This window comes from Notamacropus eugenii, chromosome 4 (assembly GCF_028372415.1).
Source record: "Notamacropus eugenii isolate mMacEug1 chromosome 4, mMacEug1.pri_v2, whole genome shotgun sequence".
Lineage (NCBI taxonomy): Eukaryota > Metazoa > Chordata > Mammalia > Diprotodontia > Macropodidae > Notamacropus > Notamacropus eugenii.
In genome coordinates this window covers 94,125,633-94,153,188 of record NC_092875.1, presented here as the reverse complement: position 1 = coordinate 94,153,188, position 27,556 = coordinate 94,125,633, and the positions used below count along the sequence as shown (strand labels likewise).

Below are 27,556 nucleotides of genomic sequence, written 5' to 3'. Positions count from 1 at the left end.
TTTCTTCCAAATGAAGATTTTCAGTGAGTTCTGAACCCATTTGTTGACAATATAAAAATATAACACTTTCCAATTAGTTTGCAAGAATAACTGATTGACATCGGAAAATTTGGAAATTTGCTGGCCATATTTCAACAATAATCTCTTGTGTAATTGATGCAATAGATTAAAAAATCAATAGATTAAAAAATGAGTATCATGATTAAGTTAGTGAAACCAACCACACGCCTTTTTTTTTCCTATTTGGATTTAAGTATCTTTTTCAGATATGACGGTAATTAAAATCAAATATTAAAATAAACCAGACTTTTAAAACAATGAACATATGTTTAATTTATAGATATTAACAAACATATTTTAATACATATATTGAGGACACATGCCCTAGAATATGGTTCAAGAACAGGGATGCATAATCAAAACATGGAATTTCTAAAAATTTTTAGCTTTTTACAATTTTCCATCTTTTTTTAAAGGTTCAATTTGGGTGCTACTTATAACATGAAATTTTTAACTCTCCCAGTTTATACCCTCCTCCTCCTCATAGAACATTTTATTTATTTGTATTTTTCTATATCTTATGTCCCTTTCTGTGTCTCAAAATAGATGCTCCATGGGGGTCAAGTCAGTGCACTGGGGGATTCTGATGGCCCAAAGACAGGCTGACTGTTTTAACAGTAGACCCAAGAGTTTGGAAAGCCTGGACTTGGGGGAGGCTAATAGAGAACAGGGGAGAGATGAGAGAAGCCATCATACTAGGTCAAAGCAAAACTAAAGCCCATGGAGGACAAGTTGGTGCACTGGGGGATTCTGATGCCCCAAAGGGAGCTTGACGGTTTTAAGAGTTTGGAGGGAGGCACTGAAGGGCCCTGGACTCTTTAACTTGTAGGTTAATCATAAGGCATCAAGAATGACTTCATGAATGAATATCTAACCTAACATATCAGGAAACCTAACATATTGAGAGACGTAACATATCCGGAGACCTAACATATCGGGAAACCTAACATATTGAGAGACCTAATGTATTGAGAGACCTAACATGTTGGGAGACCTAACATATTGAGAGAACTAACATATTGAAAGACCTAACGTGTATTGAGAGACCTAACATGTTGGGAGACCTAACATATTGAGAGAACTAACATTTTTGGGAGACCTAACTTCTAGAGGCAGGAGGGAGGTCTTGTGGGATACGCAAGGTATGAGATCAGTTCATCCTTTTGGACATTTCATCAAGGTGGTTGAGGTACATGGTAGCAAAGTCCCCGATGCTCTGATCTGGATCTTGCTTTAGTTTGTCCAGACCTCAAAGAGAAGAAAGCTCAGTGAGAGTTTTCCTGCCTTTGCCTTTACCCAGGGACCCACCCAAGCCATTTCCATGATCCTGGGCCCTGGATCTGTAGTCCCTTGCTCCCTGGGGCAAGAGTGAGGGTGGAATGCCACTGGCATTCAAAGAAAGAGAAAAAGCCCCTTTCCCTTCTCTCCCCACCCAAGTCCAACCCATATGTGTACACACACATATATGTACATATATACACACATATAGATGCATGTATGTATGCATATGTGTATATTTTATATATAAAATATATGTGTGTATGTTATGTGTGTGTGTATACACACATATCTCCCCTCTACTCTCCCGCCCATTTTAGGCAAGGGAGTAGGCTCAGTCTCAGAGCCGTTGGTAGGCTGAAGCAGGGTCAAAGGGCAGCAGGGAAAGGGAAAGAAAATAGTGTCATCCTTTACAGTTGAGGTTTTCAATCACAGAATGGTAGAGCTGGAAGAGGTCACCAGTATAATTTGTAAGTCTATAGAGCTTTAGGGCCTTCCTTACATAGTATTTTTCTCACATGGCAAGGGGGTAGCCAGTACAAGTGTTACTTTTCCCATTTTACCAGTTAGGCACAATTAGGAAGTGTTTAACAAATATTTGTTGAATTGAAGTGAATTATACAGATATATAGCTCATGTTTCCATGGTACTTTAAAGGTATATAAAGTACTGCCCTCACAACTATCTCCTGAGGTCATCAATTCATAATTACTCTAATTTTATGGATGAGAAAACTGAGACTTATAGGGGTAAAATAACTAACTAACAGTCACACAGCTGAGCAGGTAATGGAGCCAAGATTTGAATCCAGGTGTCTCAACTTCAAATTCAGAACATTAAGTACTGGAAAACACCTTAGAACATAGAATGTCAGAACATAGACTATTTAAGCTACTGGGGACATTAGAACACAGGATGTTAGAACATAGAAAGAACACTAGAGGCAGAAGAAGTCTTAGAACTTAGAATGTCAGAACATAGAACAGTAGAGATGGAAGAGACCTTACAACTTTAAAAGTAAGAACAGAGAATGTTTGAGCTGGCAGGGACCTTAGAACACAGGATGTTAGGACACAGAACACAAGTGAGGGAAGAGACCTAAGAACTTAAGAATACAGAATGTCAGAACTGGAAGGAACTGTAGAGTACAGAATGAAGAATATTAAAGCTATTCCTTATTAGTCATTTAGTTCCAATGCATCATTTTACAGAGAAAGAAGTTAAGACTTAGAGAAGAGCAACACATTTTCCCAAGGTCACCTAGAGAGATTTAGTGCCAGAGTCATGCCTAGGACTCAGGCTGAGTTGCTTTAGACCTTTCAAAGCCTGTCCACTAGTTCTATTAGTTTACCAGAACATTCATCCCTGTGAAGTAGTTAGGGCAGGGATTATAATCTGTATGAATAGATGAGTGGGGGAGATTCAAGAGGGTCATGGTGCCTCATCCAATGTTGCACAACCTATGAGTGGCAAGGCCAGGTGGTTTGACATGTGAATATAAGATGGGAAAGAAGGATAAACATTTTCTAGAATTTTATCTGTGAGGGAAAAAGAGATATGTTAATAACGAGGGAATGTCAAGGTGAAGTGGAAGGATTTGGGTTTAGAGAGGGTAGAAATTGAGGAGACTTGGATATATTTGTAGGCAACAACAACAAAAAGAAGCTTTTCTGATTGCAGAGGTCTAGGTGATAGGGAGGAGAATAAGGTGATAGGGAGGAGAGAATGGTCTCCATGAATGGCCTTGAGATCCTTTGTATGAATTATTTTTTAGGACTGGCTTCTTCTGTTAGTGCCTACCATCTCTGTCACCTTCCTCCCATCAGCCTTGGGTTGTGTACAACTGTTCCTCCCTTTATGTCCTGTGCTGCTGAGGTCTTCTCCTGAAAGCTCAGTTTGTAATGAAGTGAAACCTGAGAGCCAGTGTGGATCAGGAGTCTAATGCTGGCCTGATTTCCTTCTCTGGGTCTCAGTTTCCTCCTCTGTAAAATGAGGGAAGCTAGAAAAGGTGATCACCAAGCCACTGCCAGCTCTAACTTTCTATGTTCCACAGTTTTAGATCCCCAGGGCTAGTGGAAGCCAAGCTGCTGGAAGGAGAGAAGCAGGGAGAGGAAGATGGAATGGGATGGTGATTGGGTGGGCATTCAAGAAAGGAAGGGGCTGATCCCAATTTGAGACTTACTGTAATAGAACAAGGCCAAGTCAGAATCACTTGCACCCTCGAAGATTGTATCAGGATAATAGGAGATGATGTAGCCTGAATGGACGAAGAAAGAAAAGGGTTCATTGAGATCTCATTTCCCTGGAAGGAGATTGGTGAAAATAGAAATAAGCAACAGCCATAGGGCATGTTTGGCACTCCTCTCAGGGTAGGGGTGAAATCAGGATACAGATGAGGGTAGGTTAGGGTGTGGTCAGGAGTGGGGTGAGGAGAGGGTTGGAGAAGGATCTGTATTGGCAGTTTTGTCAGGATTGGCCTTATGGGCATTTGGTTGGTTAGGTGCTTGGTAGGTGGCTGGGGTTTCAGAGTCTAAGTTTCTATTTCATCTACAGCCAAAGCTTCTGCTGTGCTATAAGAAAGGGAGAGGAGAAGGGAGTACAGGGGTAAAGGAAAGGACAAGAGAGGAATAGAGAAGAAGAGAAGGGAAAGAAACAGGAGAGGAGGAGAGAAATGAGACAAAGGGGGAATGGAGGAAAGGAAAACAAGAGAGAGTAGAAGAGAAGAGAGGAGAGACACAAAAAGGGGGAGAGACAGGATGAGAAAGCTGAGGGAAGAAGAGGGGAGGAGAAAAAGAAAGGAGCAGAAGGGAAAGAGAGGAGTAAAGCAGAAGAGAGGGGACAGACAAATAGGAGAGGAGGAAAACTGAAAGGGAGAGAGAGTAGAAAAGGGGAGAAAAGTTAGTCAAGGTGGGGGTAATAAAGAGGGGAGAGGAGAGCATGCAACAGAGAGAGACAGAGAGAGAAGAGAGAGACAGAGAGAGGAGAGAGAGAAGAGGGGAGGGAGAGAGAAGCGAGGAGAGAAAAATAGGAAAAAAGAACTGGAGAAGAAAATAGAGGAGAAAGAAAGGGACAAAGGAGATCAACAGGACAGAAGAAGACAAGATAGAAGGGAAGAGAGAAGGCTCAGAATATTCCAGCATCCCCCTCCTTACCTAAAAACAAGGCAGCTGAAATTCTGAGGCCTTCCTGGGAACTGCGGAGATATTTGAGGGCCTTTGAGATGTAGACCTGAAATTGTTCATCACGATCCTGCATCTGTGTCAGAGAGATGATATTGGGGGCCCTTCATTTTATAGACTTGGCTGCCCTTTCCCCAAGGGTTACGGGTCTTCTGTCCCAGGGCCACTGTGTACTCTTTGCTCTTTGGATCCCTCAGGGGGAAGAGGGGTCAACTATGACCTGTGACCCTGGGCCCTTAGCCCTAACCTGGCCTCCACAGGTATATTGTGTGTTTACTGCACATTTTCTCAATCATTTATTAATAATGCACATTGAGAATAATAGCTCTCGTTTCTATAGGGTTTAAAAGTTTACAAAGCACTTTCCTTATATTAACCCTGTGAGATAGTACAAGAATTATGAACTCCATTTTAGAGATGTGTAAATTAGGGCTTAAGTGAGGTTAAATGAACTTATTCATGGTCATGGCACAACTAGGAAGTTTCAGAAGTGGGACTCACACCTCTGCCTTCTGAAACCCAGTACTCCTTTCCACTCTCTTAACTGTGGAATCAGACATCAGACATTTACTGAGCATCTACTGCATTCTCAGTCCTGTACTATAGGATTTATGGGAGGGAAAGGAGGAAGTAAGACTAGATTCTTTGACCCTCCAGGAACTTAGAATACTGAAATACAAGGTAGAGAGGGCCAGGGATCATCTCTTGAGATGTGGGGTTCTCTGAGGACAGGGACTGAGGGGACCCTACCCCTTCAATAACTTTGCCTCTTTTTCTACTAAATTAGCTTACTTATACTTCAAGAAAGGTACATAGGATGAACAGAGCAAAAAGTTTTTAACATTGATTTTTTTAAAAAAGACCACAAATAGTGGGAAAACAAACTGAATAGGCAAGGGTAGGAAGTAAAGAATATGAAAGTTGGAATATAGACCCTTCGAACATAGAATGGGGACTGTTGGACCTAGAAGAAAACAGAATGCTGGAATAGAGAACACTGAATATTAGAATTACGACCAGGGGTGCACTAGAGTCAGCATGTAAGGACTCCAAGGCACTGCTGTTAATTTTTCAGTGTGAGTATTCCAACCCTGGAAAGCAGCTACAGATCTGGGCTTGGTTTATTGTTTTGTTGATTGGCTAGACTTTTAAAAAAAAAAGGAGAAATCTTAATGTAGATTTAACTTAGAAGCATGTCTGTACATTTGTTTCTCCTGGAGAGCTGGTAGTTAAACATTTACCAGGATATCCCTTCTTCCTGGTCAGAGTAAGAAGCTGGAAGGCTCAGTAAAGAGGACCGCTTGGAATCCAAGAGAGGTCAAGTGACTGGCCCAAGGTGACACAGGAAAAATAGAGAGTTATATATACCCATATATACACACACAAGCATGTATGTATACAAATGTATATATGTATGTGTATAAATGTATGCATGTACTTACATATACACATATGCATTTATGTATAGGTATATAAATGTATATGCCTATCATATACATACATACATACATATACAATATCTCACCACAGGCCACAGAATCACAAAATTATAGATTTGGAAGGGACCTCATCTAGGTTAATCCCTACCTGATAAAGAACTCCCAGTACAATATACCTGCTGTGTATTCCTGTGCCCTCTCCTTGAAGAGGAATACACAACCTCTTGAGGAAGCCCAGTCAGCTTTTGGATGGCTGTAATTGTGACTGATCTTTCCATGACATTTACGCTAAATGAGTCTTTTCTACCTCGTCTCCTTGCTCCTGGTTCTTCCGTCAGGGGCCACAAGGGGCAAGTCTGATCTCTCGTCAGCAGACAGCCCTCAGTCTATTCTAACTCTCCTTTCCCTCTTCCCAGCTCTTCTCTTCTTCATGATAACCATGCCCAGTTTCTTTAACTATGGGTAACCAGGTGGAACAGTGGATTGAGCTCAGGGCCTCGAGTCAGGAAAACTCAAGTTCAAATCCAGTCTCAGAAATGTTCTAACTGTGTGACCTTGGGAAAGTCACTTAACCATTTTTTGGCTCAGTTTCTCCAACTGTAAAATTGGACATGCATGTCCATTTCAATCTCTGTAGCTTCTGTGTTTTGCCTTCCCATTGGAACTATTTCTCTGTATCTCTTCTTCCTGAGCATCTTCTATCCCTCCTTTGTAGAATCTTAGTTCATAAAATTCTATTTATCCTTCCCCTGAAATCTGTTTTCCCTTTGACATCTGCTTTTCCAAATCTAAAGGGTGCCTGGCTTTCCTCCACTGTATTATAAAATCTAAAATGGAGATGATGATGATGACAGTGATGATAAGTGGCATTCATGTATTTATGTAGCACTTTAAGGAGCAAAATGCTTTATGTATATTGTCTCTTTTGACTCTTACAACCACTCCAGGAGAAGATATATACTTCTATTAGCCACATTTTACAGATGAGGAAACTGAGGCAGAGAGGAATTATGATTGGCCCAGGGTCACAGCTACGTTTTGAGGTTTGATTTGAACTTAGGTCTTCCTGACTTCAGGTCCAGTCTTCTAACCCCTTTGCCACCTAAGCACAGTTGCCACTTTGTGGTATAGTGTAGTTACTTCTCCCTGAAGTTCCCAAAATTTCCACTTTGGCAAAGCCAACTCCTTCTTATTAGTAAGACTCATAGCATCAGAGAATATCTAGTCTAGTGATCCTTAACATAGGGTTTGTGAACTGTTTTTGGAAAAATATTTTGATAACTCTATTTCAGCATTTTCCAATATATTCTACTTAATATAATTTTCTTTGTGACCCTATGTACTTTATTATTTAAAAACATTATTCCAAGAAACAGTCCACAGCCTTCGCCAGACTGCCAAAGAGCTGGGGGAGAGTGTGTGTGTGTGTGTGTGTGTGTGTGTGTGTGTGTGTGTGTGTGCATGTGTGCAGAAGAGATCATGATATAAAAAAGGTTACAAACCTGTCCTAGAGTCCAATCTTTTCATTTTACAGATGAGAAAACTGAGGCCTGGAGAAGAGTGAACTTACCCAACTAAGGTCACCCAGCTAGCTAATAGTAAAGCACTCTGGTTCCCTAATTCCTAATCCAGTACAGGACATTCTTTCCTCTGTTGCTCTAAGTTTACTTGCTGTTCTAAGGATCTGATCTGAAGCTTAAATTTTAGTGAACTATGAGGAGAGTTGGTTGGTGGAACCTGTGGTATGAACAGGAGGCTCTAAGGTTTTCATTTGTATAGGTGCAAGTCTTTCAGACACTAGAGCCTTGGCAGAGGGCACTGCTACCTTTGCCTGAGTGATGGGAAACCTTCCTGTTTGCAATGAGAAACTCTTAGACAAAGATTCAGTCCATGTTGAGTCACCTTCATTTTAAATTGGTTCGGGAAAAAAAGCAACCCCAAAATTCTGCATCTTTTGAGTGGAAAATTTTGAGAGGGAACGTGGGTTTGAATTGAGAACATGGAAACCTTTGCTCTACAACTTACTGTTTTTAAAAAAAAGATGTTGAGAACGCAGGTGTGAGTGTGAAAGACAGAGTGGGTAAATAAAGGTGACAGATATGCAGATTCAGAAACTGTCAAAGTTGGAAGGGAACTCCCAGGAGATCAATTAACAGAGGATGGGACTGAGACTTGGAGAGGGGAAGAAACTCACTCAAGGTCATACAGCCAGTGATTGGCATCGACAGAATTTGAACTCAGGTTGCTAAGTCCTAGTCAAATGCTCTTTCCATTTCTTATTCAGTATTTTAGTACCTAAATTGAGACAGTACTAAACCATGTCATCTTAGAAATAGCCTCTTACGATATAGAGTAATGTGCCAGGGTCCAGGAAGTAACTTGTTGAATGAAATGGAATCAGTAGTCTTTCTTTCTGTGATCTGCCCCAGGCAGCTTTTTCTCCTTAATAATACTCATAGAATCATAGACCAGAGGTGTCAGATGTGCAGCCGCATTGTGGTTACAGCACTCCCAAGTGTGTCTGAACAAGATTAAAAGCTAATTGGGAAATGTTTAGCAAAATAAAGAAAATACAATAGAACAGAGAGAATGATAACGTTTAGCTTTTGAAGTCAGTATGTAGGCAGCGTTCCTTATGTATGACTGGTTTAAGGACCATTTCAATTGGAAACCCACCACAGGTCTAGACTATCGCTGTTGGAAGGGACCTCAGATCATGTAATATCAAGAGGCAGAGCAGGAAGGAACCTTAGAACAGAAAGTAAGAGGTGGAAGGAACCCGAGAAATCACCTGTTCTATTTTTTTCTATATTATATGATTTATAGAAATAAAATTTTTTCTATAGAAACCATATAACCCACTTATGACTTTATAAAGGAGGCCACTAAGTCTCAGAGGAAAAGTTTCCCAAAGTTACCTCTAGAATTAGTGGGACCCAGTGGTCACAGCTTTCTACCAAACCACAAGCTGTGGCCCTTACCTCAGAGGGCTGGACATTGGCTCTGCCTCCTGTGACGTCTCATTTGTCTTGGGTGGATCAGTTAGGCCAAGTTCAAACATATAGTGCACCTGAGTAAGGAGGCCCAGGAGGAGCTGTGGGTACAGGAACTGCATGGCCTCGGGGTGTTCTCTGCAATATTGGATCTCACAGAGTGCATTCATGGCCTGCCAGGAAGAAGACAAGGGAGAGTAGATCTTAGGGTGAAGATTTCTCAGAAAGGCAGGGCAGATCTCTTCTTCAGATCTTTCAGGTTTGTCCCTCCCTAGTCCCAGTCCTGTTCCCTTGTCCCAGGCTTTGAGCTAATATCTCACAATGGGCCACTGGACACATAATTAATTTGGAGTCCATCAACTTGATTTTCTAATATTTTGATAACTATATTTCAATATAATTTCCTTTGTATTTTATGCATTTGAAAGCATTATTCTGAGGAAGAGTTCCCAGGCTTCATTAGATATGGGATCCATGACACCAAAGGGTTAAGATCTCTTGCTCTAGGGCTCTGATCCAACAATAATGAGTATTCCTATAGTGCTTGTAAAGTTTCTGAAACTCTTCTCTCACAAAAGTCTTCTCAGGTAGGTAGCACATGTATGATTATTCCCCTCTTACAGATGGAAAAACAGACGCTTAGAGAAATTAGGACATTTGCTCAATCATTCACCCAGAGCTAGTAAATGGAAGAGCCTCTGACTCCCAGGGCAGTGCTTTCCAATGCATCAGGCTATTTTCCAACTTTTAAGTCTGAAATGACTGTATTGGAAACACAGGGTGCTGGGTCACGAACTCCTAATGTGGTGATCTTCTCCCTGATTCAGGAGGCCATCTAGTTCAACCCCCTGATTTTACAAGTGAGGAAACTGAGGTCCAAGACAGTTGCCAAGGCCATATAGGTAGTGTCAGAAGTGGGAGCTGACTGCAGGCCCTTTGGTTCTGGCATTTTGCACGTATACCATCTCTTCTCCACCAAAGCCAGTTAATCCTGGGTTTCCAGCAGGGTGGTTAAAGGCCTTGTCTTTGCTTTGTGAAGAAGATAAGGAAATACCGAATGGTCCCTTGCTTTGTATATGCTTGATTGAATATATCTCTCCCATTAGACTGTAACCTTTCTGAGGGAAGGGACTGTCTTCTGCTTCTTTATGTATCCCCAGCACAATGCCTGGCACACAGGAGGTGTTTAATGAATGGTGATTAATAGATTGATTGGTGCCCGTCAGAGACTGGGGGGAGGCTAAGGGTCCCATGAGAATTGCTTGTTTACAGCTTACAGCTAGCGAATCCACATAGAGGTTAGTGTCGTTGGTATTGGTGAATTCATTTACACTCGGCCGCTCATGAAGCTTAAGCAGCAGTCCCTGCACCACCTTGGGGGATATCGTCCTCTCTACTCCCATGGTCCTCCAAATGTTGATGATTTCACTGTCAAACAAAGCCAAGAATCAGGGGTTGGCAATAAATTATGTGAGTTGACTTGGCCTCCACTCATATTCCTAACCCCAGCTCCCTCCTCACTGGGGCCTTCAGGCAGAGGCTTGTTCTAACCCTAAATTTATTCTAAACTCTTTGTCCTTTCCTCTGGGCCAAGGGAAAGTCTTTGGAGAGTGTTTTCCTGTATCTGATCGAAAGCTTTGAACTCAGATCTTTCTTATTCCAAGTCTAATCCTCTATACACTGCCACTAAATTAATGGATCACAGTATGTCAAGCCAGAAGAGACAGGGTATCTAATCTAGTTCTTTCATTTGAGAGATCCCAGAGCACTGGGATGAGACCAGAACATTTCCTGAACTTGGTCAGTGTGGCCCGGACTGTTTTTTTTTTTTATTATTACTCTTAGATCATTTACAGAAAACCATAAGTGACCACACAGGTGCATTTAGCCCAACCCTCTCATTTTATAAATTAATAGAACTGAGGCTCAGAGAGGTCATGTGACTTGCCTAAGATCACATAGTTTAAAAATGGTATTTTGAGCTCAGTTTCTTTGATTTTAAATCCAACATACTCTTTTTCACTGCACTATGTTGCCTTCAAAGTGGACAGAGCACAAGTACAGGAGTCAGGAGGACCTGAATTCAAATCTCACCTCAGACACTTGACACTCATTAGCTGTGTGACCTTGGGCAAGTCACTAATCCCAATAGTCTCATCCTGGGTCATCTCCAGTCATCCTGATGAATATCTGGTCACTGGATTTAGATGGCTCTGGAGGAGAAGTGAGGCTGGTGACCTGCCCAGCCCTCCCTCACTCAAAACAAAGTCAGGTGCAAGTCATGTCATTATTTCTCTGATGGCATGGTCTTCTTTGGCAATGAAGGATGGACACACAAGCCTTGTAACCCTGTTCTGTTAAATTCTGGGCCTATAGTAGGTCTATGACCAACTCTATTTTGCCTAAGAGATACAATAACTTTCAAAGATTTCCCAATGCATAGGGCAGGGCCCTTCTCCCTCACCCCCCAAACAATCGGTTGAAGTCTGCTGTTCAAATGTAAAATGCTGAACATGGGAATTAGGGACTATCCCCTCAGTTATCCCCTCTTCCCACTATTCCCCATTATTTAGTGACATCAAGGCTCTAAGATATAAATGGCAGCTCCTCAAATTTACATAGTCCTAAATGTGTTTTTTATTATCCTCCCCCAACAAGGGTTGGGGGAACCCTTTCTTCCAGGGCAATGTCTGAACTTTTTAGCTTGGCATTCCATGTTTTCCAGAACTGGTCACTCCCTACTCTTCCAGTTTTAGTGGCTGCTACTTCCCACCTCCTACCCATGGTTCCAGCTAGACTTTGTGTCCTTATTATCCCTTGAACATATACAGTTCAAGTGAGGTCATCCTTTGGACCTAGACAGACCCTTCCCCATAATTCCAGATCCAAATCAAGAGCTACTTCCTCCAGCCAACTTTCCCTGACCACTGAGTCCCTTACCTTCCTCTTCTCCCTTTAATTCTTGTACTGTCATGATCTGGTCTGTACAAGCTACCTGGCTTTAGATCCTGGGTCTAACACTGGCAGTGTGGCTTTGGGTAGCAAGTCATTCATCCTCTTTGGGAATAGGCTTCCTCATCTGTAAATAAGGATGATGGCCTAGCTGAACTTTAAGATTCCTTCCATATCTAGACAGATGAGCCCTAGATCTATAGTATCAGTTTTCCATAGCTTTCAAATGGGGGCAGTTATGCCTATACTCCTTACTGCACAGAGCAACTGTAAACTATGTTCCAAAAAAATGGAAGTGATTCTTAATATTACGGCACTTAAAATAATATTATTATCGTAGTGCAACTGAAATGGCCCCATGTTATGTTACCTTAGACTATCCTGCTTTAATCCTGTCTTTTTTATCCTGTCTTATCTTCCTCACTAGACTGAAAGATCCTTGAGAGTAGGGACTGTGTGTTATAATTCTCTGTTAATTGCCCTTAGCTTCTAGCAGAGGACTCTGGAAATTGGGGTGGGAGGGGACATTATAGAATTGGGAAAGTGGAGACTGGGAGCACTAAAGAAAATGATACCTTCCAGCTGCTTTTCCATTCATTAATAATTAATTAAATTTAACTATTAAATTAAACTAAAATTGATTCATTAATAATTAATTCACTAAAAATCTCCTCTTTCTAGAGTTTTTAAGGTTTTCAAAGCCCTTTCCTTGCAACAAAAACCGAGGGGGAGGTGGCACAAGGATTATTGCCCCCATTTTGCAGATGGGTAAGCTGAGGGACAAGAGAGGGACAAGTGCCTTGCCAGGTCATACAAGTATCCTGCTGGATAGCCAGGCATACTGATGGGATCCCACTACAGATTTCTGAATACTACTCCCATGCAAACTTTGCTAACTCCACAGCCTTGCTGAGGTTTGGGGGAGCTGGGATCCCTGAGATGCCGCATTGTACTGGTCCTTTGGGAGAGAATGCTCCAGATAGCAGTTCACTAATTCTGGGGTGTGATATCTAGCCAGCATGGTGATGGACTTCAAAACTTTTTTCTTGACAATCATTGAGTCAGTGGAGGTCAGGAGGCCATAGAGTCTCTGGCAGAGGTCTGCAACCTGGGAGGTGGGAAAAAAAACAGATGAAATAAGTAGTAGAGACATGGCAGAGACAGGATTGAAAAGACTTGTCAGGATGGAAGAGGTTGAAGAGGTCCAAGACAGCAGGAGGTTTTAAACATTGTTGGAGCCTGGAGCGAAAGACATGGTTGGGCAGTATTTATGTTTGTTCACTTGTTTCCAGTTGTGTCTGACTCTGTGACCCCATTTGGGGTTTTCTTGGCAAAGATATTGGAGTCGTTTGCCATTTACTTCTCCAGCTCATTTTTACAGAGGAGGAAACTGAGGAAAGCAAGGGTAAGTGGCTTGCCCAGGGTCCCATAGCTGGTAGGTGTCTGAGGCTGGTTTTGAACTCAGGTCTTCCTGACTCCAGACCCAGTGCTCTATCCACTGTACCACCTACTTGCATTTTGTAATGGGTGATTACTGCGTGTCAGACACTAACTACACTCAGTGTTTACAAATATTATCTCAATTTTTCCTGAGAACAACTCTGAGAGGTAGGTGCTGTTCTTTGTTTTTAAAACTTATTTTATTTTTAACCTAGGTAATAAAACAAGCATTTTTATAATGTAATATATTAAAAAAGATGATTACACATGAAACTGCAAATCTGTTATGTGCAATGGTGATGGTGGGTACTCTTCTTATCTTCATTTTACAGATGAGGAAACTAAAGGAGGCACAGGTCAAGTGACTCGTCTAGGGTCACACAGCTAATAATTCTTTGACTGTATTGCCTAGCTGCCTCTATGGTATCACTATGAGCAAAAGTAGGGAATTCAATTCAACACGTATTTCATAAAATTTCAGAATTTAAGTCTTTGAAGGGACCTTAGTTACCATCTAAGTTACCATCTACCATCTTAGTTACCATCTGTTTAATACAAATGTTAAAGAAATTTGGACTTTAATATACCAGTTGAGTGTGCATCCAGCCTTGCTTGAAGACCTCCTAAAAGGAAGAACCTACCAACCCCTGGGGCAACTCATTCCACTTTTGGGCAGCTCTAATGATGATTAAGAAATGTTTTCTGACTTCAAAGCCTAAATTTGCCTACTTTGTAACTAACCTCCACTGTCATACCTGGTTCTGTCCTTTGGGATCAAACAGAACCCCCTCTTTCCTATGGCGGCCCTTTAGATATTTAAAGGCAACTAACACATCCTCTCTAAATCTTCTCTTTCTAAAATAAACACCCCTAGTTCCTTCCGGCAATCCTTTCGTGACATGAACTGAAAGTCCTTCATCATGCTGCATTATCCAGGGCTTGGTGTGCGTGAGACTGTGCTAGCTAGGCTCTGCAGGGAGGAGCACAAACGTGGAAACAGTCTGTGCCCTCGGGGAACTTTCTTTCTGTGTGGCATTAGGGATTAAAGGGGGGAACTATGCGCATGCAGCTGTTAGCTGATAGAAAGAACCTACAAAGGAAATGTGAAGTCATTTCCAGGTTCTAACAGCACGAGATGGAGGTAGGAATGAGGAAAGGCCTTATAGGAGGTAGGACTCCAAGGAGCATGGAAAGAAACTAAAGATTCCCAGAATATGGAGGTGAGAAGGGAAAATATTTCAGGAAAGGGGAAGAACCCACTTGAAGGCATTATAGGACCACCAGTAATACAGGCTAGAACATTGAATACTCAACTTTTTCATCTACATGAGGTTCCCTCTATAATATAACAAATTCACAGATAGGTCTCTTCCCTCCCCCCATCACTGTCTTTGAATTTTTCTCATCTGCTGATTGAGAAAACATGGAGGAGGAAACAAGGTAGTGATGGATACTGAAGTTCATGATGTTATAAGGGACTGATGAAAAGAACTGAGGATGGTTAGAGCAAGGAGAGGAGATGCCTTAGGGGAGACATGATAGCTGACTTTAAATATTTCATGGGACCTTAGAGTAGGAAGGAAACCTAAAAGATTCTGTCAGGTGGAAGAGGGATGGATGACATGTGCTTCATGGGCTTAAGAGGGCAGAATTAGAAGCAAAGGTAGAAGTTACAAGGACGAGAATTTAGGTTTGATATAAATGCAACCCTTCTTCTCAAGGGCATCGCCATGGAAACTTGGTGGAGTGGGAATGTTTGTGTGCAGGTTCATGATATTTTACTTAAGAGCTCCCCAGATGTCCAGGGGCTCTTGGCCTTGGGGAATGTCATTCTGCAAAGGAACCACAGTTGGGCAGAAAACAACAAGAAAAGGGTCATATTAAGAGGCATAGAGTTCCTGTGTCCTTTGTCCCCAGATTGGAGCACATCTGGAATATTGCTCACACGCTGGACTATTATGCTCAGCTCTGTGCTTTCCATTCACATTGATAAGTTGGGGACAAGTTAGAATGTAGTGGGAGGTGCGCAAACAGGGTGGCAATTGTGCCATCTCAGGAGAGAACACTGGCAGTCATCAGTATGAGCTCCTTGAGGTTAGGGATTTTTTTAAACATTCAGTTGCTGACAAGGCACTTGATAAGTGCTTATTCCTCTTATCAGATAAGATGAGTACTGGACCTGTGATCTTAGTGATAATGGAAATTCTTGGGTGAGGAAACTCCTTCTACCAAAATTTAGAGAGCTGACTAAAGGAGTGTGAGATTAAGAGACTTACCCAGTGGGACTCCAACCCAGGTCCTTCCTGTCTTCCAGACCAGCCCTGTGTCCACTAAATCTCGCTGCTTTCTTACTTAATAGGAATTTGATGAATTGAATTGAGGGCTCTTGAACTGGCTTTGTGAGCTCAGGCAAAAGGAAATGGGGATGTTTAGTTTGGAGAAGACTTACAAAAGAGGCCTGCTCACTGTTTTCAGGCATTTGAAGGACTGTCATATGGAAGAGGGATTCCATTCATTCTATTGGTCCCCAGAGACAAGTGTCAGAGAGGTTGATTTTGGCTTTATGCTGGAAGTACTTCCTAACGATGATAGTTGTCCAAAAGACCGAGTCCTAGAAGAGTCATGGGGTCCTTGGCAGAAGCTAGACGACCACATGCCAGGAATGTTCCAGAGTACTCTTTTTAAAGTACCTTCTAGGATGGAGATTCCTCTCCATGATTCCTCTACTGTTAATCTCATATCCCTGTCTATATCATGCCATGGATTGCATGTCCTTAGCATGAAGTGAGTGACCTCAACTTAGTAGGACCTTAGGCAAATGTTTTTTCGCTTAAGTTGAACTGAATTTATAAGAGCCTTTTTTTAAGGACCTAAAGGGATCCAACTCATAGATTAAGAGTCAGAAGGAAGATTGGAAACTGAGAACCAGAGAATGAAAATGACTTACTCAAGGTCACAAAAGTCATTAAGAACTAAGCTTGGAGTCTAGCTGAGTTCCCTCGGGATTCAGATCTAGTGCTCCTTCCGCTCCCCAGAGCTAATAAAGAGAGGTTTAAATTGGATTTCAGAAACCAGGGATTTGCAAACCTTCAAGTACTATATAGATATTATTATTATGATGTGGCTGGTGTCCTTCCTGCTTATTGGTCTCGTTTCCTCACATCTGTAATCAGAGAAGTAATTACGCTCACTGGAACTAATAAGCATAGAGTGTTACACTGAATTTCAGAGGAGAGGCATTTTCTTATAAAGTAATTTTAGTTTAAAGAAAATGAAGAAAACCTGGGCACAGTTGGTGGAAGGGGGAGGGGGAGAAGGATTGAATCTAGGCAGCTAGGTGGCATGGTGAATAACCCTCAGGACCTAGAGTTAAGGAGACCTGAGTTCAAACCTAGCTTCCGACATCCATACAAGCTTTATGATCCTAGGAAATCACTGAACCTTTCCATGCCTCAAGTTTCCTCAAGTGTAAAAGAAAGTATTACAGTAAAACAGTAACACCTACTTCGTAAGGTTGTTGTAAGATGAAAGGAGTGAACACACGTAAAGAACTTTGTATCTGACAGTGTTAGCTCTTATTATCATCTGGGTCATGTCCTTCCTGCCAGGGGTCTGGTTTTCCCATATTTTCTCTGATTTTTCTGCTCCTTGAGCTTCTGTTTTCTTCCATTGTTTCACCATTTAGCCCTGTGCTTGGAACAAAGCAGGTGCATAATAAATGCTAGTTGACTGCCTGTTCTCTTATAGTTTTTGATATTTGAGTGTTTTTCTGCCCAGTGGGACTGCAACCCCCAAACTTTGCCAGGCAGGACACTCTTCTGCACCTCCTGTCTCGCTTTCACTTGTAGCTGAGTGTGGGACTGAGCCCATGTGAGATCTCTGAGGGCAGAAACGGTTTAATTTTGGTCTTTGGATCCTCCATTGCCTAACACATAGTAGGCACTCATAAAATGCTTACTTAATGATTGATAGCAGGTCCAAAGTCAATGCTTAATTGGTTGGTAAATTCTACATTCCACCGAGGCAATAGTACTTGACTGGAGCCTCTTGGAAAAGTCAGCCTAATGTCCTGGGACTTATTTTGATGTAGGTCGTTCACCCTTGTAGATCCATCCAAAGGATGATAGGATTCATAATCAGATGGGATCTTAGAGACACAACTTTCTCATTTTGCAGAGGAAGCCCAAAGGTGGAAAGTGACTTCCCCAAGGTCCCACAAGCAACAAGTAGCAGAGCTTGGATTTCAACCCAGGTCCTCTTAACTCTAAATCCAAATCCAGGGCTCTTTATGGTATTGCCTCCTCTAATCCACCGCCCCCCACCTCCCATTTATTTGAGTACTTTATTTTTTAGGATGTAGACTATGTCCCCATTCCTGGAGGAGGAAACTCTAGGCTCTTTATCTCAGCTCTGCCCTCTTTCATTCAATTCTTGCTCTTTCAAAGAGTCATACCTCCTCCACCTGAGCTCCAAAATCTTCTAGGACAGTAATAAGCATCTCTCCTGCACTTTCCGTTTCGTGATCCAGGGTACTCTCTAGACCCTCAATCACTGTCCAGATGAGATCTTGTATCTGGGGTGAAGAGAAATGCTTCACAAACTCCTAAAGACAAAGAGAGAAGAGCCATACTGCAGTCAATAACCCATCTGGGCCTATGGGTGATGATGCTTAGTCCCTCTAAAGTCTAATCTCTTTCCCTTTGGGTTTAACTCTGCCTCTTTTTACTAACTCCCTTATTCACCTTGCTCCTGTAAATGACTCCTGAAATTCCACCTTTTTCAGTATGGCTTCCTGAAATGATCATGTTTTATATCTGCAAGGCACTTTAAAATCTAGAAGAGTACTCATTGCCACATAGTTCCATAGCTTTGTGTCATTTGATTTGCAAGGAATGCAGAATAGATAAAGATTGTTCTTGTGTTATAAAGGAAATAGAGGCCTAGAGAAATGAATGACCAACCAAAGGTCAAAGTCCTAGAAGATATTATCTAATAATAAAAGGGATAATACATTTACATTGTTCTATAGGGTTTGTGAAGTGATTTAGAAATATTAACTCCTTTTATCCTGTCAACAACTCGGGGAGGAAGATACTGTTACTGTCCCCATTTTATGGCTGCTGTTTCCTAAAAGACAACTCTAATGGGATCTGGTTCTACTTCAGAGTCAGAAATAGAGTAATTGTCAAGGTTGGGCATAGTCAATGAGGGGCTAAGTTTGGGGATGTAGTTAGTGTTAGGGTATGGTGAGGGAAGGGTGTGTATAGGGCTACATATGAAGTTGAAGTTGGGGTCAGATTTGGGTCAGGTTGGGTCAAGATGGGGATGTGTGCAAGGAGGTGTGTGCATCCCCATGTGTCGGATGTGGTCAAGCTTCGGGATTTGGTCAAGGTCAGAGGACATGATCATGAATGAATTAATGTTAGAGCTGGATTATGGTCAGGGTTGTAGTGAGTTCAAGTTTGGTTATTTGGTAAGGGCCATGATGCGGTCAAAATTGGGGACAAGGTCAGGGCTGAGATGCCATGGTCAAGGGTTAGTTTTGTCAAGGCTGAGAGATATGGCTGATATGGAGGATGAGGCCAGGGATACTATGAGACAAAGTTATGGTGAAGCTAGAGTTGTGGAGGTGGATCAGTGATAGGAATGTACTTATGTTGGGGGTGAGGTTAGGATAGGGAGGTATTCAGTGACGGCAATGTGGTCATTTCTGGGGTGAGGTCATGGTCACACAGCATGTTGTCACAGAGATTACAATTTACAGTTGGAATATGGTCATTGCTCAGGGCATAGTCACTGTTGGGAGGTGAGTTTAGGATTGATCGTAACTCCATAGGAGGAGGTATAGAGACAGAAAGATGAGTCAATAAATGAAAGGTCCTGCCAGAGATCACCTTTCTGACAGAGGAGGACTCTGTGGAGAATGTTTATTGCTTCAGACACCAGTTGCTGAACGTCTTTGTTTGGATCCAGACATAATATGCCCAATATGCCCACAGCATGCCCATATCTTCCAAATTCCTCTGTTGTCTGGCAAGAGAAAATAAAGAAGAGAAACATGTCTGTGTAATTTCAAGCTACAGGGAACCTAAGCAATCATCTAACTCATTCTTTTTATTTTATAGATGAGGAAACTGAGGTTCAGAATTTGATCCAGGTTTTATGATGCTTTTTTCACAACTGACCTACTACTTTCTGGTTAGGGAATGCCTAGAGCTAGTTCTTTGTCCTAATTTTCCATCCTTAAAATGCACCTAAGCACCCTCATAGGACAAATCAACAAACATCTACTAAGTGTTTCCTATGTGTCAGGCATTGGGCCAAAGGCCTGGGATCCAAGTACAAGCAAAAAGACAGTGTCTGTCCCCAGGGAGCTTAATTCTGATGAGAGAAGATAACACATGAAATGGACTTGAAAACCAAGGAATGAGGGAATGGAGGGAAGAAGTACCTGAGCAAGGGCTTGGAGGTAGAAGCAGACCATGGAGAGGAAAGAATGATGACTGACTAGAGCCTCCCTCCCAATGGAAGGTCTAGGAGGAAGTACCAGGGGTGGAGGGATCTACTAGGGTGAGAAGGCATCTGAAGCATGGCAGAGAAACCCAGAAAGTAAGCAGAGCCAGGAAAGGAAGGAAGGATGCCTAGGCTGGCCCATTCCTTAAAATGGAAGTCCTTAGAAGAACTCTCCAGTAGGAGATGGTGGTTGCTTGGAGAGAAGAATATTCCATAATTCTCCCAAAGTGAGTTTCTACAGGGTCCTGTGTTTTTAATGTCATACAATTGACTGAAAGGTCATTGCAAGTTTCTCCTTTGTTTGATGATTACCAAATTGGAAAGAAAGAAAGGTATATTTGATTGGGTAGACAGAGCAAAATCCAGTTTTGAAAAAAGCTCTCCTCTAACGAAGTGTCTCCCATGTAGGTAGTAGAATCAGAAAAAGATCCTTGAGAGAAGCAAACCCAGACATAACTTTGTTTAATGATTCTGATTATGAATGTTCAAGTCATTTTGATTCAAGGAGCGATTTTAAAACACTTTCATATATGGCAGATGCTGGGGATAGAAAGATAAAAGTAGATAGCCTCTTTCCCCAAGGAATTTACATTGTACTGTGGGGGCCGGGTGAGAACTTGCATTTTAAAGGATGTAAATAGTTATGTGTTTACATACATAATACATACCTGTGTGCCTATTTATGTCTACATGATACATTTTATATATATGCATGAATGTATATAGTGAATACAGAGTAATTTTGGGGAGTGAGGTAACATACTAGCAATTGGGGCATAAAATAGAGAGTTTTAAGGTGTTGGCTATGGTGTAAAGTACAAAAAGAAGAAGGGTGTCCTCTAGATAGAGGGCAGGCATCATTTGATCAAAATTACAGATTTTGATAAAATAATAAGATTAGAGTGCCATTGGAGTAATCTCTATGTTCAAATCTATCTCTGGGTTTAGCCAAGAAAGAGCCAATACTTAGAGCACTGATACTTATTTTCGGTTTTTCAAGTGGTCGTATTATGTAACCTTTCTCCAAGATTGTATACAAAAGCAGAGAAGGAAATGGTTGCCCTTTGCAAAACAGAAACCAAGTCAAAGTTCCTGAAGGGTGAGAAGGCAGTGATGAAGGATGTCCATAGCCTCCAACAGATGAAAATCCAAATATCCCCCACTGTGCGGCAATCCAAGGCACTTTAGGTTTACAACACTCCAAGTACCCTCAGAAAAGTCCCCTGAGGATAACAGGCTTGATCACCATGCTATCTTCAAGTTTCCTTTGACCACTGAGTCTGTTGTGAAGAAGTTAAAACACTTATCCCCCTGGTTAATCTTTATGAATGTTAAGGTTAACAAACATCGGACCAAGCAGGCTGTAAAGGAATAGTATGAAATCAGTTTAATGAAACTCAACACAGTGATCTGGCCAGATGGAGAGGAAGTCCTAAGGCTTTGGACGTTGTGAACTCCAAACTTTCCAGCTAGCCTGCTCTATAGACAATATGAGAGAGACAGAGATAGATAGGGGGAGGAGAGAGGGAGGGGGAGGGGGAGGGGGAGAGGGAGAAGGAGGGGGAGGGGGAGGGGGAGAGGGAGAGGGAGAGGGAGGAGGAGGGGGAGAGGGAGGGGGAGGGGAAGGAGTGGCATAGTGGGAAGAACAATAAATTTAGAGTTAGAGGACCTGGAGTTGGAAGCCTGCTTCTGCTTCGAGTACCTCCCCCCACTGCTCCCTCCAAGCATGGTATCATGTAATGGTGCTAATGAAGTTATGACGCTTATGAATCAAGTTAGTAAGCATGAAATCTCCCTCATTAGGGATAATTATGGGCAGACCCATCCTCTCCTTCAAATGTCCTGGAAGTAGATGGAGATGAGGACTGCCTTATTTTCTAGGGCTCCTTTTGGACTACAGTCTATAATGTGGAAGAGCTCACTTACATATCACCATGAGCAGTAGTAGGGAGGGATGCAGTAAGGTGGGGTTGGGGGAGGAGTCAGATGATGGTGGTACTCACATCCAGGAAGATTTTCTGGGCCACAAACTTAAGGATACTGATGCAGCTCCTCACTGCCCACTTCTCCTCGTGATCCTTCTCTGCAACCATCCAGGTGTGCATTTCCTGGGGGAGAACAAAGGAGCAGACAGCACAGACCCCTTGGGACCAATGGTACATCTATGAAGGGATACTAGCATCTACTCTACTACACTACAGGTTTTTTAAGGGTAGTTCCAGGACTTTTCCTATCATTTAACTCACATGTGTTTGGATCTATGTGAAAGAACAAAATTTAGATATGTGATGTAACAGCATAAACTATGGGCTGCAACTGGGTTTTGTACAAACTGTACCTGGAGGAAAAAAATGTAGCCTAATGTGGTGGAAAGTTCTATATGTACAGGTAGAAAGGATTTTTTTATTTCCAATTCTGTTTTATCCATGTCGTCAATCCTAGGAAATGGAGTAGGCTTTGAGACCCCAGAGATCAGCACAAGGCAGAAAAGAATCATGCAAAAAGATCAGGTGATTGAGACTGTAAGAGCTTTATCACATTTAAGGAAAGGAGTGATCCCTTTTGCTTAGAGGTGTCAAGGAAACCTTCCTGGCAGAGATGAGACTAAGTGCTAGGCCTTGAAAGATGGGTAGTATGTATCTAGGTAAATGGAGAAGAAGAGAAATCATTTGACATATTTCATCACTGAGAACTGAGAATCACTTGTGCACTGGGGGATGTTGAATCCTAGGTTGGATTCTGAAGGGAGTACCCTTCCCTCTTGTGCGTGCTGAGCCTGGCCCTCATGAGGACAGTGGTGGTAAAACTGCTAGAGATGGTCCATAAAGCCAGAGTTCTTCAAGCTTAGATCTTCTTGTCCATACCGACTTCCTTCCCAGTTTTATCTTATCATTCATTATAGCAAGAAACCCTAATTAGAGGTTGATCAATAGTCTTGTGTAAATGAGAATAGTAACGATGATGAATAAAATTGTGATTATGAGGATGGCAATGAAGATGATGAGAATGATAGTAATGGTGAATGACATCATGGTGATGGTAAATATTGTGACAATGATGCTGATGAAGCTGATGGGAATGCAACGAGTGATCATGATCCTGGTGGTGGTGATGGGATTACAATGGTAAGAGTAACGGTAATAGCGATGGTGATGATGCTGATGGGAATGCAGGGATGGCAATGATGATACTGATGGTGGTGATGGGAACAGAATGGGAATGACCGTGATTCTGTTGGTGATGGGACTGGCAATGATAGTGAGGTTGCTGATGGTGACAGTGATGATTTAGGTGACAATGTTGATTAGAGGGTGACATCAATGATGAGAATTACGATGATAATTGATGATTATTTGTTGATAGTGCTGATGGTGGTGATAATTCATAATTTCTAGTGTATCCTCATAATGTTAATTTCCTCATACTTATACCTCCCACATAATTTTCTTAGTCCCTATTTTTTTGGTCTTTGTGTAGCATTTGGCCCCCACTCCTTCTGGATATTTTCATCTCATACTGGAACTATCCCTTTCTCCTTCTCTTAAAAACAGACTTTCCACAGACTATGGATCTCAGCCCTCTTCTCTGTCTCCTTTGTTTTTTGTAACCCTTTTCTGCTAAAGGTTATTGCTTCAATGATCACCTTTATGTATATGACTACCAAAGGCATGTTTGCAATCATGACCTCAGTCCTAAATTCCATACCCATCTTTGATTGTGTGCTAGAAATTTATGGCTTTGTTTGCTACTGGTACATCAAACTTGCTAAGTATGAAACAGAAAAAATCTCTTTACTGCTTAAACTCGATCTTCTTCCTGACGTTAAGACCTGAGTTAATGTTGAGGTTCTGCCAGTATAACCATGCTCATACTAAGTCATTTTCCCTATCCGGATTTTAGTTTCCTTCTCTGAACATGAGCGATTGCACTAGCTGGAATGTTAGGGCCCCTCCAGCACAGCATACACACTTGCATTCTGTATTTTAGAATCTTTCTAGCTCTGACATTCTATGTTCTAAAGTATTTTTAGTACTTATATTTTATGTTTTAAGGTTCCTGTTAAAGCTACATTTTTGTGTTCTGTATTTTGTTTATTTTTGTCTTTTGCTCAATATGTTTGTCATCTACACAGTTCCTTTCAGCTCTGATACTCCCTGGTACGTTCTAAAGGACTTTTAAAAAGCTACAATATCTACATCCTAACTTTACATCCTACTAAAATACAATGGTAATAGAACCTAGAATAACTTTGTGTTCTGATCTTCAGTCACACCCTCATCCCACAAAAGAATAAAAAAAGTTTATTAAGCATTTAATATGTGCCAAGGGCAGATGATACAGTACTTAAAAGGTCAAGATACAGTCTCCCACCCTCATGGGTTCAGTGGATGGTATTTCATATAAACCCAATTCCCTCTGCCCCCCAGCAAAACCTGGGTTACCACTAGTATGAAGTGAAGATCTTCTGGATTGTGATTTTCTGAGATTAAGTTCTGAAGAAGTCTATCTGAGGTGAGCATAGTATCCATGTATAGTACCTAGAAGGGAAGAAACACAAATCAGAGGTAAGGGAGTGCTCAGTTGCACAAAATGTGGCCTTGATCAGCGTCTCAGTTGGACAAGGACTGAGGGGTCAGGGTTGACTTGAGCCAAATACAGGCATACCCCTTGGTTTTGCTGCTTTGTGTTTCGGCCATATATTTATGATCTAGTGTCTCCCATTTGTACATTCCTCTTTGTGGTCTTTCACACTTAGGGGCCATTTTCAGAATATCCAATGAGGGCAATTAGAAGCAGTCAATGCTTAGGTTTCTTTTTGGTCTGATATTGTGTAACTTGTGTTTCACATTACAGGTTCAGTGACAACTTTTTTTGTGAGAACACATGTGGAGTCTTTCCCTCTTTCTTAGGGTGTTTTTGTTCCAAAAGTGTTTGGACTCTGATGAAGGTGAAGACAAGCCTTCTAATGCTAGATAGTTGGCCATTTACCTCTGCTGAAGCACAGGAGCAAGCCTAACAACATGTGAAAGTGTTTCACCTATGAATCATCTGGGGAGTTTTTATAGCATTTTTTTACTCTTTAAAGCAGTTTCAGACTTGTTCATTCATAAATTTTTTTCAACTATAAATTTATCTCTAAGTTTTAACTTCTTTTCTATCTTATCTGCTCAAAAGACAAGGCTTAGTAGAACTCTGCATATATTTTATATAATTTGTGAGGTAAGAGTTTGGGGGCCCATAAACATATAAAAGAAAGAGACCTTTCCCCTTTCCCTCTTTGCACCAATGCTCTTGTTGTCTGACTGAGCACTCAGTGGGCATCAAGTCAACCCACATTAGTTCTCATTGGCCATAACAGCAAGAGAGACAGCAAAGATGAAGAACAATGCCCATGATCTTTTCCCTCTCCATATCCTTCCCTGATTTAATACAGGAAGGTAGTGCTGGGATGCAGTCTGAAAATGGAGACTATTCATCTATCCATCTATCCATGTGGTGCAGCCATCTAGCAGGGCCTGAGACACAGCATGGAGAAATGACCAGGGTTAGGAGATACAACATGAATGAATAACTACGTCCAATGGAAGTGAGGGTAATAGCAGCAAAAAAGATATTCAGACAAAGAACTGGGAAAGATTTAAGAATGGAGTGATCACTTTCAGCTGGGCATCTATGTCTATTCAATATCCATTATATTTTTCATATCTTACTTGCTGATTCTATTGACTATTTTGGTGTCTGTCTCCCCTCTTTGAAGGTCAGTTGGAGGAGAAGTTTACCAAGCAGAGGCAGATTTACCTGTTTCCATCAGACATGCAGAGACAAGGGGGACTGTGTCCTTACAGCAAGAGTCAAAAGAGAATGGCATTCTCTTTGTGATGCCTTCTTGACAAAGTTGAAGAGGATATATTAGAAGAAGTTGTGAATGTCAGTGTATGGAGTGGAATATCTAAGCCTATCTTATGTAATAACACTTATTCACTCAAGAGTTATAAAGACAGATTCAGTTGACTGCGAAGCTCTTCCTCTTTTGTTTGAGTCTGGTTGTTAAGACAACACTGATGAGGTCACACTGACAGCCCTTAAAGTCAAAGGGAATTGTGGGCACATTGAGCCACATAGTGTCCCCCAACTATGTTTTGAGTTTTGTGAGGAACCACACCATTATGTGTGAGGGTCATTCTCCTCCATCTTCTTTCTATTCTTCATGCTATGTAAGGGTACAGTTAGTGATTTCATTAAACCAGGATGTGCTCAACCTATCACCTATATGGGCTTGGGCAAATCATTCTTACTCTTTGAAGCTAATTTGACAAATGAAAATACAGGTGATTTAGATAAATTGTATGTCACCTCTAGTTCGGTAGTCTATGAAAAAGTGGGTAGTATCACCTACAGTATCAGATTTGAAGCCTCTTGAAGCCAAAAACCTTGACTTCTTGTCCTCTCACATCCAAACCCCGGTGTATTCCAGCTATCTTTTTCTCCCTGTCCTGAAGTCTCCACTCTCCTTTAGATTAGGGAAAAGAGGTGAGAACTTCTGTCCAACAGTCTTTCTGACAAAACAAATAGGAGTACTATTGATGGGAGTGGGGTATATAAGTATAAGTTAGGTCCATTTTCCATAGACCAACATGCTTTAGGTATATATATATATATATATATATAATGTATATATATGTACACACACATACACACATATATACATATATACACATATATATTTATGTAATATACTCATATTTGTATATATGTGTGAATCTATATATATATATGTGTGTGTTTATATATGTATGTATGTGTGTTTACCTGTCATTGCCGAAGACGACCATGCCATCAGAGAAATAATGGCATGACTTCACTTGAGTTTATTTTGAGTAAGTGAGAGCTGTGTAGGTCACCCACCCCACTTCTCCTCCAGATTCATCTGAATCCAGTGATCAGATATTCATCAGAATGAGTGGAGATGACCCAGGATGAGCCAATAGGGTTTAAGTGACTTGTCGAGGGTCATACAGTTAGTGAGTATTAAGTGTATGAGCTGGGATTTGAACTCAGGTCCTCCTGACTCCTGCCCTGGTGCTTTATCCACTGTACCACCGTGCTGCCCAATGTATTTGTGTATGTATATATCTACATCTATCTTTTTATTTATCAATCTAATCATCTATTTGTCCATCCATAAATCAATCCATCTATCCATTTATCCATGTGGTGCAGCCATCTAGCAGGTCCTGAGACACAGCATGGAGAAATGACCAGGTTTAGGAGATACACCATGAATGAATAACTATGTCCAATGGAAGTGAAAGTGACAGTAGCAAAAAAGAGATCCAGACAAAGTGCTAGAAAAGATTTAAGAATGGAGTGATCACTTTCAATTGGGTGTCTATGTCTGTTCAACATCCACAATATTTTTCATACCTTACTTCATGATTCTATTCACTATTTTGTTGTCTCTCTCCCTCTTTGAATACTCAGATACTCATCCCCTTCTTTCTTCAGTGAGTTTTCATGACATCTTTCTCAGATGTCAGTCTTTAACCTGTCCCTTACTGGGAGGGGAAACATGACCCCCAGCCCCAATAGAGCAGCCCAATTAACTTTCCCTAGGCTTTTCTCTCCATATTTTCTTGGTCATCCTGTATTACCAGCAAGTAGACTGGTCATACACTTGCATTTTCCATAGGTATCTCAAACT

General features: G+C 41.5%; 1 protein-coding gene across 2 annotated transcripts; it reads right to left on the bottom strand.

Annotated features, from left to right (window-relative positions):
- Positions 1-354: 354 nt before the first annotated feature.
- Positions 355-25,987, bottom strand: LOC140500397 (maestro heat-like repeat family member 5). 2 transcript variants are annotated; one of them, XM_072602940.1, is made up of 11 exons: positions 25,654-25,984; positions 24,297-24,392; positions 21,858-21,962; positions 19,236-19,371; positions 17,795-17,944; positions 11,044-13,009; positions 10,227-10,377; positions 8,938-9,122; positions 4,491-4,593; positions 3,521-3,595; positions 356-1,308 (listed from the first exon to the last, which is right to left on the bottom strand). In XM_072602940.1, the coding sequence occupies exons 6-9, from the start codon at positions 11,115-11,117 to the stop codon at positions 4,491-4,493; spliced, it is 513 nt and encodes a 170-aa protein (XP_072459041.1). In that variant the 5' UTR covers positions 11,118-13,009; positions 17,795-17,944; positions 19,236-19,371; positions 21,858-21,962; positions 24,297-24,392; positions 25,654-25,984; the 3' UTR covers positions 356-1,308; positions 3,521-3,595. The 2 variants fall into 2 exon arrangements, 1 of the variants encoding a protein (XP_072459041.1); XR_011965719.1 differs by having other exon boundaries at positions 355-1,308; positions 8,938-10,377; positions 11,890-13,009; positions 25,654-25,987.
- Between the last annotated feature and the right edge of the window lie 1,569 nt (positions 25,988-27,556).

Coding starts and splice junctions, on each gene's coding strand:
- LOC140500397 (XM_072602940.1), bottom strand. CDS start 11,117: ATGACCCAGGATGAGACTATTGGGATTAGTGACTTGCCCAAGGTCACA. Junction 9,123..10,226: donor TCTATGTGGATTCGCTAGCT/GTAAGCTGTAAA, acceptor TCTTCCTGGCAG/GCCATGAATGCACTCTGTGA. Junction 4,594..8,937: donor CCAATGTCCAGCCCTCTGAG/GTAAGGGCCACA, acceptor TCTCTGACACAG/ATGCAGGATCGTGATGAACA.